The 17,944-nt window shown below is 42.4% G+C and overlaps 2 protein-coding genes across 2 annotated transcripts in view; both read left to right on the top strand.

Annotated features, from left to right (window-relative positions):
• Positions 1 to 17,944, top strand: part of LOC128302969 (uncharacterized) — a 224,654-nt gene that overhangs the window by 72,292 nt on the left and 134,418 nt on the right.
• On the top strand, positions 15,527 to 15,772 carry LOC128301730 (uncharacterized). Its single transcript, XM_053038341.1, has one exon. The coding sequence runs from the start codon at positions 15,527 to 15,529 to the stop codon at positions 15,770 to 15,772; it is 246 nt and encodes an 81-aa protein (XP_052894301.1).

Here is a 17,944-nt window from a genome sequence, read left to right on the forward strand (position 1 = left end):
CGCGAAACGGAACGTACGCATGCGGTTGTGCCGGTGAAGGCTAGCCGCAACCACAACCGTGATTCTGGTGGTGCCTTACAGAATCTTTGCTTCTGTTTGATATAGAATAAAACGCATGGCAATGGCGCTAGTGCAACATATTCCATAGAGATGTAAGATTTTGTACCATTGCAAGTCTTCCTAGGCTTAACTTGTTTTATCGCGCCGTCAACCTTATGTCTACTCTCGAAGTTCGAGACTGTCTTATGTGCCAATGAACATGTATTGTTAACGTCTTGTATAGGAAAGGACTTCCGTTAGATATTGCCTATCATAAAAAAGAAGTTGTGGAGCTTAACGAAGGTATGCAATGAAGTAGCTGAACAAAGTACTAAAAGCGAGAAATGCGAACTACTTTCAAGCACTATTGTTTAAAGAGCGGGAATCACCTGTTTAGCATAACAAAACGGGCGGTTCGATCGAGACTTATCGTTCCATACTTTTCCATTTCAATGTTTTCTCCTTTAGATCTGTAGCACTTAAACCGTAAGGATAGCTCTTCTGCGCGTGAGAGAAAGCGAATCTGCACGCAAGACAGTGTACAAAGCGATTAGCAATGATGAGCAAATCGATACAGATGACACAACGCTGAAACACCACACAGCGGAAGACAACGAGTCTTGTTGCCACAGTGAGATCAAGAATCAAATCAGAATATATTTACAAAACATCAACAAACAAACAAAACCACTTCACTACACGTTAAGCGTAAAGGATTCTAACCCCGACCAGGCAGCTTTGGGACGGCCACTAGAGATGTATGTAGGAATGTTAATCATGTGCCAGCACCAAGGGCGTAGATGCTGCTGTAGATGAAGATCTCGGAGCTCAGAAGTCCAAAAATCTTCACTGCGAACAGCACAGTCACAACGAATGCCGGAACAGGGCTTTAACGTAATATGTACATGCACAGCTATTTTAATCGCACCATCCCGTGGTGTTGTTAATTGTTTATTAATAGCAGTCATCTGCCACGTTCTGTACACATTCTTCGGCGGGACATACGAGTGGAAACTGAAAATTTGTAATAAATATGTACATTTCTTCGCTTGCTAAGTGATAGCTTATAGTTTTGTAAGTAGTTTAGCGACTAATCGCGCCGTCAAATCTCTTGATGTTTGAGTAAGCTGCTAGGCCACAACCATATCGCTTCGCTAGCAGGCGTAATGAACGGGAGACAAAAACAATGCACAGAACATGTTGTACACAGAGTTAGGTTTTTATTTTTTTTTATAAATTGAATATATTTACACTCTATTTGTTGTTGATTCGCTTGTAAAAATAAAGGTCGAGTAAAATCACTGTGTAATCGAATGTGTGTTTTGTTTAGAATGTAGGATAACTGCGACTGCTTGCGTTCACCAAACCAGTGTACGAGTTCTTTCGCGTCATCTAACAACCGCTAAGTGTTGTTTCCATGAGAATTTGGTATTATTTATGGTCCATTGATTGCATTGGGAATAATTGTATCAGCTGCTAACGATCGCATCCGTCTATAAATCCATCTCCATCTCGGTTAGATTTTTCGGAGATATCGAGAATACGAAACTCTGGTTTGCTTATCACCGACCAGCTTGTTGGTGGTTAACTCCCGTAAAAAAATTTGGAACACCTGGCCAATATTTCAAGCAGACGCTGTCTGCCTCGAGGCGGCCTTTTATCAAATGCATCATGCGATATGGTACCTTCAAAGGCACTATAAAAAGGCTTCCCACGTAGAAAATGTTCAACACAAACGGAACGTTTCGTTGAGCAAGTACAATCGGTATACAAGTGCGCTAAGAATGGCCATCTTGAAGCTATCCAGCGTGTTGAGTGTTATGCTGCTAGCGACCACTACCGTAATGGGTGCCGGAGTAGCAACCCGGGCCTGTTCTGGCGGTCGTCCCATCCCGACGGAGGTGCGTGTAGAGGGCTGTACGGTTCCACCGTGCGATTTGGTACGAGGATCTGATGCGATCATGGATATGGACTTTACGGCTCCATTCGCTGCGGCCCGCCTGCGCACGAACGTGGTCGCAACGGCACTCGGAGTAACGGCTCCTTTCGAACTACCGGCGGACCGGGCAGAGGCTTGCAATTGGCTGCTAAACGCACAGTGCCCTATCACCGCCAATGAGGACATCACCTATCGTTTGAGCATGCCCGTTCTGCTGATTTATCCTCGCGTTAGCCTTACCGTGACGATCGATCTGGTAGATGATGCCGGTGAATCGTTGGCATGTTTCATGCTGGATGCTCGTGTGGTTTCTGCACGTGTTGCTCGAGATTCTGTTTGAAATGTGAAGATTGTATCGAAAATGTATCGGCATTGTGAATGGAGTATTAAAAATAATTGTTCGCACTACACGTCATGACTTAATTTGCACCGTTGAACTCGAATAGAAGAATCGGAATGATGCTTTCAAATCTGCTCGAAACATTTCAATCGCATGTAGTGAAATATTTCATGAACAATTTCAAGGGCAGCAAAATTTAAAGAGAATACTTTTCCTTAACCTTCGCTGCGACAAACCGCTGTAGTAATTATACATCAGGAGTTTTCATTGCCCTCAGATTCTAATGATAATTCTTAAAAACATGTTTAGACTGTCTTTATATGAACTTTTTCTATATGACAATTAATACCACACAACAATACAACGAACAATCTGTCATCATTAACAGCCAACATCAGTGGTTTTGAGCACTGAATGCTATTCACAATAATTTTTGATGATGAACAATTCCACCATAATTGCTTTACATATTTATACATGACAAATATCTATAGCAAAAACTTCAAAAAATATTTGGCGTATCCCAAATTTCCTAAATAATTATAGGCTCCGAAAAATAAGCTGGCTGATGCTTAAAACGCTTGTTAGGTATATTAGTAAGAAAATTAATAAAATAGCACACAACTTATGCTATTTAAGTAATAATTTCTTTTTTTATCACGAAGAAAGGCCAGACCGTAATGCTTAGAACTAAAGGAAACGTTATCTAGTGTACAATTCACATTCGTTTGAAGACATTTCCTTCTCCAAACAGTGAATGGTCGCCTTATCTCGGGTGTACTCGGCCAAATTTGCCGCATTATGTTAGCGCCCAAGTTGTTATAACTTTTTTATGAGTACCAAACGTATTTCAGCTTACGGTTTTCTGGTAGTTGGAAACAACATGTTTAAAGACAAATGTCTCACCTGAAATGTCTGACCTAAATACGATGCGAGTATGTGTTTGTTCGTAAAACAACTGTACAAAAAATTGCTAATTCAGTCTGGATCCGGGTATAGCACATTCGTTTTTCTTACAGCTTTCTACAAATCAGTGCCATCAACCTTATGTTTTCAAAGTAAGGCGCACTGCTGGTTACATAATGAAACATTTGTCGTGACGCACTATCCGTCAGGATAAAGTTGTATAAAAGACAACCTCAGGATGAAGTCTGGTATCAGTTGCATTAGTAACAGTTATCCTAAATCAATCAAGCAATTACAATGAAGTTCGCCTTCGCTTTCGTCCTGATCGCTCTGTTCGCGGTGATCTCGATCTCCCAGGCTATGCCTCATCCCGAGGAGGCCGCTGCTGCTCCTGCCAACAACGATGCCTCCGCCAACGCAAAGATCGAACTGACATTGACTCCGGAAGAGCTCGCTGCGCTTGAGGCTATGGGAGGCCGTAAAATCAACTGGGGGAAAGTGTTTAGCATTGCTGTCAAAGTTCTTCCTATAATTTTGGGATAAGAAGTGTGATGCAATTTAGAATAAAGCGTAACCTACTTTTATAAACATTATCTTTAAAGTTCCGAGTTTCTTATACCCAAATCGAATAATTTCACAAGTTGTGACCTCATAACTATTCTGATTCCAATACTGAGCATATTCATAAGCTTGGACCGCCGGGTGAGTTGAAGATTTCAAAGATTTAAACACTTCAGGAAACTTTCAACGGTGTCGTTTTACGACTATGTATCTTATAAAGAACCAAAAATTGCGAAATATTACAACTGTTACTCGCAGCACGAATAATGATGATTACGCATTCAGAGCTTCTGGAGAGCTTGTTCATCCTTTTAGCGAGTTATTTACGCATATCACTCGCATTTATTTCGATTTATGACTAAATATGGACATGAATCATACAGTTCAATCTCTTCCAATTGGTTTGCAGTCGGTTCTGTACGCACTTCTTAATCTACTAACACTAAACTGGTGATGGGAAATGATCACCCCGCTCGCACTCAAAGCACCTGTTTTTGAATAAACGTAACATTGGGATTAGATCGTGTAAAGTATTTTGATACACAGCTACAGCAAGCCCCCGCATCACGCCATACTCGAAATACGCGATTTCGCAATACACGACTATAGATAATCAAGGGAATTCTGTGAACGGCTGTTCTCAAAATTTTGAAATGCAATGAAAAAACAAAGTATGTAAAGTTTATTAGTTGTCGGGATAGAAGGAATGAAAAATAAGCTAATTCCTCTTAGTTCTGCGTCATTTAATTGCGAAATTTTCTCTGACCCCTTAAGCGCCATGAAAGAGGACGTCACCAAGGCGGGAGTGTACTGTTGCATGAATCAACTTGTCCATCCTCACGTTGCCAGACAAGCAGTAGACTTGCTGTCCGGGCAGGAAAGACGATATGAGTGTCTAGAGTGTGGACCTCGTGGTCGCACTAGATCGATTCGAGTTCTGATGTTTCGACCTAAGAACATCTTCGCAGGCGATTGTCCGGTTTCCGTATGCGGTACTTGCGATACTGATGCAAAAACCGATTGATGTTTGTCTGCAGGTTACTGCTTGTAGTTCCCATCGTTTGGAAAATATAACTTGTGGAATTTCACCACAGTTTGTTGCAGGAATGTCTTGAACCGTTATCTCACACTACTTTTATTGGCGCTCCATATGCAACAAACAATTAATCCAATAGTTCGATAGTTGCAGCGGTTGTTGTTGAATGTGTTATTTTCACCTCATCCTAATTACTGTAAGCGTCCACGACGATTAGTAACATTGCTCCTGATACGAGTCGGGCATAGTCGATGTATATTCTCTCCCATGGTAATGTTGCTTGTCGTGCGCATGATTTGGCTGTTCGTCCAATGTCCATATCTATGCCTGGCCAGTAGACATAAGAACGTGCCAATGCTTTCATCATGGCCATTCCGATGTGAGCAGTGTGGAGAACGTTCAAGAATGCTGGACGAAGGACGATTGGAATGACCACAGGGTGCTCGACCGGCAGGCAATTTGCTACCATGGTATGCTTTGCTTCCGGAGCTTTATAACCTGCGTGTTCAAGGTTTTGTCCTAATTCGAGTTCCTGCATTACTTTCTCGAGGTGAGGGTATTTGCGTGTCTCCTGCGCGATATGTTCCGCTCGTATTAACAGCTGCTGGATCTGATGTAGCATGAAGTGTTCAAATTCATCGTGAGGGTTTCCTCATTCGTGGGGGTTGAGGGTACAGAGAGAGGCTGTTCCCGGCTGTTTATCCCGAGTGTACTCGGCCAAATTTACCGCATTATGTTAGCGCCCAAGTTGTTATAACTATTTTATGAGTACCAAACGTATTTCAGTTTACGGTTTTCTGGTAGTTGAAAACAAACAGTTTGGAGACAAATATATCTAACCTGAAATGTCTGACCCAAATACGATGCGAGTATGTGTTTGTTCGTAAAACAACTGTACAAAAAATTGCTAATTCAGTCTGGATCCGGGTATAGCACATTCGTTTTTCTTACAGCTTTCTACAAATCTGTGCCATCAACCTTATGTTTTCAAAGTAAGGCGCACTGCTGGTTACATAATGAAACATTTGTCGTGACGCACTATCCATCTGGATAAAGTTGTATAAAAGACAATCTCAGGAAGAAGTCTGTTATCAGTTGCGTTAGAATCATTAAACCTAAATCAATCAAGCAATTACAATGAAATTCGCTTTCGCTTTAGTCCTGATTGCTCTGTTCGCGGTGATCTCGATCTCCCAGGCCATGCCTCATCCCGCGGAGGAGGCGGCGGCTGCTCCTGCCAACAACGATGCCTCCGCCAACGCAAAGATCGAACTGACATTGTCTCCGGAAGAGCTCGCTGCGTTTGAGGCTATGGGAGGCCGTAAAATCTGGCGTGGCTTGAAGCAATATTTGAGCGCTGCTGTCAGAAATAATTCTATGATTTTGGCTCATCAAGGTAGGCAATGAAAAGTGATGCCATTTAGAATAAAGCGTAGCCTACTTGTATATACATTATCTTTAAAGTTTCGTGCTTCTTATACCTAAATCGAATAATTTCACAAGTTGTGACTTCATAACTATTCTGATTCCAATACTGAGCATATTCATAAGCTTGGACCGCCGGGTGAGTTGAAGATTTCAAAGATTTAAACACTTCAGGAAACTTTCAACGGTGTCGTTTTACGACTATGTATCTTTTTAAGAACCAAAAATTGCGACATATTACTACTATTACTCGCAGTACGAGTGATGATGATTACGCATTCAGATTTTCCGAATAAGATGAAAACTATTGTTTTACAACGTTATTAGAATTGAGAGTGCAAATCGAGTGCAAATGTCCTTCTGGAGAGCTTGTTCATCCTTTTATCGAGTTATTTACGCATGTCACTCACATTTATTTGGATTTTTGACTAAATATGGAGATGATACATACAATTGAATCTCTTGCAATTGGTTCGCAGTGGGTTCTGCACGCACTCTTACTCTCCATCTACTAACACTTAAGCGTTCCCTAAGCGAAATGGAACGCCCTCTGGCGTCTAGTAGCTATTCAAGCTTTCAGGTTTCCGATCCCTGGAAATGGAAAGACGTTTACAAATCTGTTCACACAAAGTACAGCAACTGGAAAAAGATTGTCTTGCCGAATCGCTTCCGAAGATGTTTTTCTCACATTTTGAGCAAATGCAATCCAACACGCTAACCACTCGGCCCGTATTTTCAAAGGCAGAAACACTGCTGCACAAATAAAGCTGAAGAGCTTCATGATTTGCTACTCGTCTAACAAGAGGTGTATAAAATAGAAATAAAACGAATCATAAACTTTTGAACATGTTTGTCTTCATGTTCATTAAGGCTTTCCTGAATTTTGAAAGAACTGTCTTTCATTCAGCATATTGAGAAGCAATCAGTGTGCCATCTGGAAAAAATCGCAAAAATCGGAAAAATCGGAAAAATGCACCTATTAAATGCTAGTACGATCCTAATCGGATATCATAAAAGTTTCTTAGTAACTAACTTCAAATAAAACCTACTAGAATTCTTGGCACTATGAGTCATTCTCTGCAGGAAAAACTCGTTTTGAAGTTCTTTTAAATTTAACAAAGTATTTTCGGCACAGCGATCCATGCTGAACGACTTACTGAACAACCCAATGGGGTAGAGCAGTGATGTCAAACTCAGATTAGCTCGCGGGCCGATATTCATGAATTAAGCCTTTTTCGGGCCAGTTTGAATATGACATAAGTTCCGGCGGGTCTCATCAGAACCAGTTTTCACATCATACGAGCTGAACTATGCTTCATTTCACAAATCAGATGAAGTTCTCGATATTCCTCTACAAGTCGAATGAAAGATCTCTCGTACCATGTGTTCGATATGGCTGATGTAGCAGAGGAGACGCTGCTTCAGCACCAGTAGCCAAAGTAATGCTTTTAGTAAGCAAATTATGACAATAATGAACTATTAAATCGTTCAGATCGCGAAGATAAGTGTTGTTGTTCAATAGCTCGAATTTCGGATCGCGAAACCACGTCTGAGCCCAATGAGTGCTTGTCGAAGAGTCCTCTTTATTAATCCTTTTTATGATTTTTCGTTTGTCACTAATACTATTAGCTGCTATAATTCATGCCATAATTCCCAATTGGCAAATCCTAAACATCCCGACCACCATAAAAATCTTACTTTTATCTACTTCTATAAGTTCATTGATTAATATTCATGCAAGTTCAATTATCTTCTGTTCTGCTTATTTCACTAGTTCATGCAATTATCTTAAATTTTCTGCATCTTAACTGTTGCTCTCGATTTCCTTTTTGCCTGCTTCAATTGGTACAATACATATTTTTGTTGCAGGTCTTTTTACATGATCTGATTGAGCCGTTCGTAATGATACTACTCGCACTACATTATCCTTTCCGGGATGTACATTTGTAATTCTAGCTAACGGCCATTTTGATGGCGCCACGTTATCTTCCCGGACTATTACCATCATTCCTGGTTTAAGCTCTGTAGCAATCCCATTCCACTTTGTCCTCGCATTCAGTTGTTGCAAATACTCCTTATGCCATCGGTTCCAGAAATGTTGAGCGCGTTGTTGCGTGGCTCGCCAATGATTCAAACGATTTTCTGGGACGTCCTTCATGTCGAGGTTTGGTAGCTGCTGCATGTTTGATCCAGTTAAGAAGTGCCCTGGGGTTAGCGCTTCTAGGTCCGCAGGATCGTCGGACATCGGCGTGATCGGTCGCGAATTCAAACATCCCTCTATTTCAGTCAGCAAAGTCGTCATGTCCTCGTACGTCAGCGATGTGTCTCCAAGTACACGTTTAAGATGAAGCTTCATTGAACGTACCGCTGCTTCCCACAGTCCACCGAAATGCGGAGCACGAGGAGGGATAAATCGCCAGGTGATACGACTCGAGCTGCTCCACTCTTGTACAGAATTCTGAAATTGAGACGACTGTAATAGTTTATAAAGGGCGTTTAACTCGTTTGCGGCACCCTTAAAATTGGTTCCGTTGTCCGAATGCATCTCCGACACTAGTCCTCTCCTCGCGACAAATCTCCTTAAAGCCGCTAAGAATGCTTCTGTGCTGAGGTTTGAAACCAACTCTAGATGTACCGCCTTGGTGACGAAACATACAAAAACTGCGATGAAGGCCTTAATTGGTGCTGCCTTCCGATGACTTCCTTTGATGAAGACAGGCCCACAATAGTCCACACCAGATATTGAAAAAGGTCGAGCCTTCATGACCCTTTCTGCTGGTAATTGTGCCATTGGTTGAACAACACTCGATGGCTTGGCCTTGAAGCATATCACACACTCACGGCACACCTTCCTAATAGTCGTTCTCGCGCCAAGCACCCAAAAACGTTGACGAAGTACGATGGCTGTTAACTGCGGTGCTGCATGCAGTAACTTTCGATGATAGTGTTGCACTAACAGTTCTGATAGCTGATGCGTCTTCGGGATAACTATCGGATGTTTCGTCCAGTCGCTCAATGATGAATTATCCAGCCTCCCCTTCACTCGTACTAAACCATGGTCGTCCAGATAAGTGGCAAGCGTTGATAATGGTGACTTTCCAGGTACTCGATCACCCTTTCGCAACTGCTTTATCTCTTCCGAAAATACTTCCACTTGAGCCAACCGACTTATGCGAATTTCAGCATTTAATATCTCCTCCGTTGACAGACTCGTAGAAAGCTGCTTTCGTTTCGATTTCATCGCCGTCCCAAATCTCATACAATATGCTACAACTCGACATAGAGTAGTGTACGACGATATTCGCTTGAACAAATGTTCACTAAACATTTTCTTCTTTTCTGACGACTCAGTTGATGCACTGGCTGCAGCTCGCTCCTCTTCAATCGCTATTGTAACTATCTCCGGTGATGCTCCTGTCTCAGGTGGGTCCGGCCAATTTTCTTCATTTAGTGCCAACCATTCTGGCCCCGACCACCACAGCGAGTTCTTGCAGAAATCATCTGGATCACAACCTCGTGACACGAGGTCAGCTGGATTCTGCAACCCAGGCACATGTCGCCAAACGCAATGCTTTGTCAGGGTCTGGATCTTAGCTACTCTATTGGCCACAAACGTCTTCCAGGTATGCGGGGACCCATTTATCCAGTGCCAAGTGGTCATCGAATCCGTCCAGATGAAACATGGTGCTTCTTGCAGCTGTGCATTACGAATGAACTGATACAACCGACTCGCCAAAAGTGCTCCGCACAACTCCAACCTCGCGATCACCAGTTTTTTCGATAACGGTGCCACCTTCGACTTTGATATGATCAAACTGATATTGAATCCTTTCGTAACTGAGCCGCTTCGAATGTAGACACACGCACCGTAGCCTCGCTCGGAAGCATCACAAAAAATGTGATATTGCCAATTGGTGCCCAACTTCGGGTACCGTGGAACGACAATGCCATCCAACAGGTTCAACTTGCCGGAGAATACACTGTACTCTGATTGGATCTTCTCTGGTAGTTCTGCATCCCACGACCACGTTCTTCCATTAGGCTCCTTCAGTGTCCATAGGGTTTGCATCAGTAGTTTCCCTTTCATCTTGATCGGATCTAAAAATCCAAGAGGATCATACATCTTGGCCAGGTTGCTCAGCACGTTCCGTTTCGTAATCGGCTTGGATGTATCTATAACCGGTACCCGAATGCTGAAGACATCGAGGTTTGGCTTCCACACCAGTCCTAACGTGCCAACACCTGCTCCTTCAATATTCACTTCTTCGCTCACAGCTAGGTCTTCTTTCGGAACATCTTTCAAGGCATTTGCCGCATTCGAAGCCCATTTTCGAATTCTGAAGCCAGCGCTACCAAACATCTCAACCAGCTGACTCCGAATCTGTTGAACTTCTTCTTCTGTATCAGCACCACTAAGAAGATCGTCGACGTAAAAGTCGTTGTACCAACACATAGCCTTCGGATGGCTTTCTTCGTGATCTTCGAATATTTTCCGCAATGTTCGAATGGCCAAATAAGGAGCGCAGGCCGTTCCGTACGTTATGGTGTTCAATTGGAAAGTTGAGACGTTTTCCGACCCTTCTTTGCGCCAGAGGATGCATTGTAGATTTCTGTCTGCCGGTGACACTAGAACCTGCCTGTACATTTTTTCCACATCGGCAACAACCCCTATTCTTCTCATCCTAAAACGAAGAAGAATTGATACAATATCATCTTGTAGCTGCGGACCGTTAAGAAGGATGTCATTCAATGATGTTCCCGTGCTGGTCTTATGCGAGGCATCAAATACCACGCGGCACTTTGTAGTTGTGCTCGCTTGTTTCAACACCGCATGATGAGGTAGATAATAACGACTTCCCTCCATATGCTCCTTTTCAGCGGATGAAACTTCGGTCATGTGACCCAGTCGAAGGTATTCTTCCATGAACTCGCTATATTGCTCCTTGAGTCTGTTGTCTCGTGCCAAACGCCTTTCTATTGATGCAAATCGTTTTACGGCACCTTGCATGGAATCACCTAGCCTTTCCTCGTACTGAGGTATCTTGGGGAGTTCGACTACATAACGTCCAGTTTTCTCTCGTGTGGTCGTGTGTAGATACCACTGTTCCATAGCTTCCTCTTCGCTGGACTGAACTCTTTCCTCCGGTATGTTTTCGAGCATTACTAGTTGTTCCATGGCTGCATTTAGATTTTCTTCCGATAATACGCAATTAGCTAGTGTAACCGAAGACTCGATGGAACCCTTACATACTTCACGTCCACTAATTATCCAGCCAAGTTTCGTTTCTAAAAGCATGGGTAGATGTGGTGCCAATCTTAGTTGTCCTTGTTGTAACAACTCTCCGAATATTTCTGCACCAATCAGTAGGTCTATCTTCTCTGGCTGGTTGAACCCTGGATCTGCTAGCGGCAAGTCTTCTGGAATTTTCCACCCTTTGATATCGATGTATTGCGCTGGGAATCTCGCCGTAACCTTCGGAAGCACCAAACACTCCAAACACGCTGCATACGATGAGTTACGAGATTTAACGTCTACCGACACCAAGGTTTCCACGTTGAACACTGCCGCTCCAACACCAGAAAGTGGTCTCTGCACCCGCCTTTTCTTCAGCCTTAACTGTTGCGCCACTGCTTCCGAGATGAAGTTACACTGCGAACCTTGGTCGAGCAGTGCTCTTACAGGAACTTCTACTCCCCAGGAGTTACTAATTAGTACTTGCACTGTAGACAGCCACACCATACTTTTCTTGGTATCACCTCGGGCCATGGCATTGATCATGGTGACTTGATCCTTGCCCCTTGTCAATCGACCTTCTTGATGGATACCGTGGCTATTACTGTTCAGCTGTGATTCCGATGGTTTTCTGCACATTAAAACGTGATGTCGTCCCTTGCAAATCTTGCATCTTTCTCTGCTTCTGCAAAACCGAGCACGATGGTTTCCCTTTAAACAGTTGAAGCACAAGGTGTCCGATGCTATAACTCGCTGTCGCTCATCTAGAGACATTTCCTCGAACTTCGAACAACTTGCCAAGGGGTGATTTTCGCTACATAGTGAACACCTAGCCATATTTTCTCCTCGAGCTTCTGCCGTACATGCCATTGCGACCGCTTGTGAACCTCTCGGCTGACTGATACGCCCAAGTGCCTTTCCAGATAGTTTACCTGGAAGACTAGAAGACACATTATTAGAAGTTGCACTTTTCGTATTACTTGCCGATTTCGTGGTGATAACTCTGATACTATGACTCGAAACGTTGTTGAACATCTTCGTCTGCTTCTCGAGGAATTCTATCATCATCTTGTACTTGTCTTCCGTCGCATCGGCTGACGCCCTCTCCCACTCCAGCAACTGCTGCTTATCCAGCTTCAGCATGGTCAATGCGACCAGTGGTGTATCCCAGTGAGTGATTGGTTCCTTAAGACGTTCCATTCCTCTAACCAGACGCTTGATCTCGTTAACAACACGCGTTGGCTCAAGTGGAAGTATTTTCGGAAGAGATAAAGCAGTTGCGAAAGGGTGATCGAGTACCTGGAAAGTCACCATTATCAACGCTTGCCACTTATCTGGACGACCATGGTTTAGTACGAGTGAAGGGGAGGCTGCATGTGCCTGGGTTGCAGAATCCAGCTGACCTCGTGTCACGAGGTTGTGATCCAGATGATTTCTGCAAGAACTCGCTGTGGTGGTCGGGGCCAGAATGGTTGGCACTAAATGAAGAAAATTGGCCGGACCCACCTGAGACAGGAGCATCACCGGAGATAGTTACAATAGCGATTGAAGAGGAGCGAGCTGCAGCCAGTGCATCAACTGAGTCGTCAGAAAAGAAGAAAATGTTTAGTGAACATTTGTTCAAGCGAATATCGTCGTACACTACTCTATGTCGAGTTGTAGCATATTGTATGAGATTTGGGACGGCGATGAAATCGAAACGAAAGCAGCTTTCTACGAGTCTGTCAACGGAGGAGATATTAAATGCTGAAATTCGCATAAGTCGGTTGGCTCAAGTGGAAGTATTTTCGGAAGAGATAAAGCAGTTGCGAAAGGGTGATCGAGTACCTGGAAAGTCACCATTATCAACGCTTGCCACTTATCTGGACGACCATGGTTTAGTACGAGTGAAGGGGAGGCTGGATAATACATCATGCCATGCTATAATTCATGCCATAATTCCCAATTGGCAAATCCTAAACAGTTGTATTTTCTCTTATGCCAACTACTTTATTTCATGCAACTTACAATATTGAAGGTTACTTCGATACGCGTAATGCCAAAGTGAAAAGCACGGCCTCCTAGAGTCCGTTTCTAAATGTCGCTCATTGTCAACGACTCATATCTCGCGGATGCCATACATGACAATAAGGAACACACAATTGCCAGCTAGCACGTAAACATGTTTAACATTGTTTTCAATGTTCTCGAAGGTACTGGAATCTAGGAAATGGAAAGACGTTTACAAATCTGTTCACACATAGTACAGCAACTGGACAAAGATTGTCTTGCCGAATCGCTTCCGAAGATGTTTTTCTCACATTTTCAGCAAATGCAATCCAGTATACTAACCCGTATTTTCGTCCCGTATTTTCAAGGGCAGATACACTGCTGTTCAAATATAGTCGTAGAGCTCCATTATTGGCTCGTCTACCCCAGGAGGTCTACAAGAGGTGTATAAAAGATACCCTCAGGATGAAGTCTGTTATCAGTTGCATTAGTAACAGTTATCCTAAATCAATCAAGCAATTACAATGAAGTTCGCCTTCGCTTTCGTCCTGATCGCTCTGTTCGCGGTGATTTCGATCTCCCAGGCTATGCCTCATCCCGAGGAGGCCGCGGCTGCTCCTGCCAACAACGATGCCTCCGCCAACGCAAAGATCGAACTGAAATTGTCTCCGGAAGAGCTCGCTGCGCTTGAGGCTATGGGAGGCCGTAAAATCAACTGGGGGAAAGTGTTTAGCATTGCTGTCAAAGTTATTCCTATACTTTTGGGATAAGAAGTGTGATGCAATTTAGAATAAAGCGTATCCTACTTGTATATACATTATCTTTAAAGTTCCGTGTTTCTTATACCTAAATCAAATAATTTCACAAGTTGTGGCTTCATAACTATTCTGGTTCCAACCCTGAGCATATCCATGTACTTGGAACGCCGGGTGAGTTGGAGATTTCAGAGATTTCTTTTGTATAACTCGAGTCAAATGTCGTTCTGGAGAAATTGCTCATCCTTTTATCGAGTTATGCACACATTTATTTCTATTTATGACTAAATATGGACATGATTCATACAATTCAATCTCTTGCAATTGGCTCGTAGTCTGTGCTGTACGCACTCTTTCTCTCGATCTACTAACACTTAAGCGTTCCCTAAGCGAGATGGAACGCCCGCTGGCGACTAGTAGCTATTAATGCTTTCAGGTTTGCGATCCCTAAGTCGTCAAGGTCCTTCGAATACGTCTTTTCATTTTTGTCAACTACTTCAATTGTTTATTTATTTATTTATTCCATGATGAAACTACTTCAATTGTGCTATACTATATTTTTTCTTAACCATTGAGATTGGCTGTCAATTGCAATTGATACATGTTTCCCTGTGGTGCAATACAAACGAATTGTTATTGTTAGTTAAGTAAAATATTACTTCAGTTTGTCGATATGTTTCCCGCGATTTAGTTCAATCGCTTTGGTAACTACTCGCTGAGGGAGAACAGTGATGTCAAACTCATGTAAGCTCGCGGGCCGATTTTCATGTATAATGCTTCTATCGCACGTGTTTAATATGTCTTAGGTAACGGAGGAGATGCCGCTTTTTCATACTTCAGCACCAGTAGCCAAAGTAATGGTTTTAGTAAGCAAGTTTTGACTACCATAAAGTAGTAAATCGTTCAGATCGCGAAGAAAAGGAACACACAATTGCCAGCTAGCACGTAAACATGTTTAACATTGTTTTCAATGTTCTCGAAGGTACTGGAATCTAGGAAATCGAAAGACGTTTACAAATCTGTTCACTCCAAGTACAGCAACTGGACAAAGATTGTCTTGCCAAATCGCTTCCGAAGATGTTTTTCTCACATTTTCAGCAAATGCAATCCAGTATACTAACCCGTATTTTCGTCCCGTATTTTCAAGGGCAGATACACTGCTGTTCAAATATAGTCGTAGAGCTCCATTATTGGCTCGTCTACCCCAGGAGGTCTACAAGAGGTGTATAAAAGATACCCTCAGGATGAAGTCTGTTATCAGTTGCATTAGTAACAGTTATCCTAAATCAATCAAGCAATTACAATGAAGTTCGCCTTTGCTTTCGTCCTGATCGCTCTGTTCGCGGTGATTACGATCTCCCAGGCTATGCCTCATCCCGAGGAGGCCGCGGCTGCTCCTGCCAACAACGATGCCTCCGCCAACGCAAAGATCGAACTGAAATTGTCTCCGGAAGAGCTCGCTGCGCTTGAGGCTATGGGAGGCCGTAAAATCAACTGGGGGAAAGTGTTTAGCATTGCTGTCAAAGTTATTCCTATACTTTTGGGATAAGAAGTGTGATGCAATTTAGAATAAAGCGAAGCCTACTTGTATATACATTATCTTTAAAGTTCCGTGTTTCTTATACCTAAATCAAATAATTTCACAAGTTGTGGCTTCATAACTATTCTGGTTCCAACACTGAGCATATCCATGTACTTGAACCGCCGGGTGAGTTGGAGATTTCAGAGATTTCTTTTGTATAACTCGAGTGCAAATGTCGTTCTAGAGAACTTGCTCATCCTTTTATCGAGTTATGCAAACATTTATTTCTATTTATGACTAAATATGGACATGATTCATACAATTCAATCTCTTGCAATTGGCTCGTAGTCTGTGCTGTACGCACTCTTTCTCTCGATCTACTAACACTTAAACGTTCCCTAAGCGAGATGGAACGCCCGCTGGCGACTAGTAGCTATTAATGCTTTCAGGTTTGCGATCCCTAAGTCGTCAAGGTCCTTCGAATACGTCTTTTCATTTTTGACAACTACTTCAATTGTTTATTTATTTATTTATTCCATGATGAAACTACTTCAATTGTGCTATACTATATTTTTTCTTAACCATTGAGATTGGCTGTCAATTGCAATTGATACATGTTTCCCTGTGGTGCAATACAAACGAATTGTTATTGTTAGTTAAGTAAAATATTACTTCAGTTTGTCGATATGTTTCCCGCGATTTAGTTCAATCGCTTTGGGAACTACTCGCTGAGGGAGAACAGTGATGTCAAACTCATGTAAGCTCGCGGGCCGATTATCATGTATAATGCTTCTATCGCACGTGTTTAATATGTCTTAGGCAACGGAGGAGATGCCGCTTTTTCATACTTCAGCACCAGTAGCCAAAGTAATGGTTTTAGTAAGCAAGTTTTGACTACCATAAAGTAGTAAATCGTTTAGATCGCGAAGATTAGGAACACACAATTGCCAGCTAGCACGTAAACATGTTTAACATTGTTTTCAATGTTCTCGAAGGTACTGGAATCTAGGAAATCGAACGACGTTTACAAATCTGTTCACACAAAGTACAGCAACTGGACAATGATTGTCTTGCCAAATCGCTTCCGAAGATGTTTTTCTCACATTTTCAGCAAATGCAATCCAGTATACTAACCCGTATTTTCGTCCCGTATTTTCAAGGGCAGATACACTGCTGTTCAAATATAGTCGTAGAGCTCCATTATTGGCTCGTCTACCCCAGGAGGTCTACAAGAGGTGTATAAAAGATACCCTCAGGATGAAGTCTGTTATCAGTTGCATTAGTAACAGTTATCCTAAATCAATCAAGCAATTACAATGAAGTTCGCCTTCGCTTTCGTCCTGATCGCTCTGTTCGCGGTGATTTCGATCTCCCAGGCTATGCCTCATCCCGAGGAGGCCGCGGCTGCTCCTGCCAACAACGATGCCTCCGCCAACGCAAAGATCGAACTGAAATTGTCTCCGGAAGAGCTCGCTGCGCTTGAGGCTATGGGAGGCCGTAAAATCAACTGGGGGAAAGTGTTTAGCATTGCTGTCAAAGTTATTCCTATACTTTTGGGATAAGAAGTGTGATGCAATTTAGAATAAAGCGAAGCCTACTTGTATATACATTATCTTTAAAGTTCCGTGTTTCTTATACCTAAATCAAATAATTTCACAAGTTGTGGCTTCATAACTATTCTGGTTCCAACACTGAGCATATCCATGTACTTGAACCGCCGGGTGAGTTGGAGATTTCAGAGATTTCTTTTGTATAACTCGAGTGCAAATGTCGTTCTGGAGAACTTGCTCATCCTTTTATCGAGTTATGCACACATTTATTTCTATTTATGACCAAATATGGACATGATTCATACAATTCAATCTCTTGCAATTGGCTCGCAGTCGTTCCTGTAAGCGTTCGTAATGACATGATTTATTTCGTAGTGATCATTAAGTAATTCGTAGTGATGTGATCTGTTTAGTAGGCGTCATTAGTTGGGATCAGTGACATGATCTTTTCGATATTTTCATCCTGTAGAGTCGCTTAACTTCAGATACACCAATTTACGAATGAGTGACTTAAAGCCTCGAACACATTATGTACTTTTTTCTTGATTGATTGATTTTTCGAAAATCTATCACCGAATGGAAATTCATTCAACGATAAATTGGTATTCAACGATATCAAAACGGAATATAAATTATTCTTCAAATTAAC

The sequence above is a fragment of the Anopheles moucheti genome, chromosome 3 (genome assembly GCF_943734755.1).
Source record: "Anopheles moucheti chromosome 3, idAnoMoucSN_F20_07, whole genome shotgun sequence".
Classification (NCBI taxonomy): Eukaryota; Metazoa; Arthropoda; class Insecta; order Diptera; family Culicidae; genus Anopheles; species Anopheles moucheti.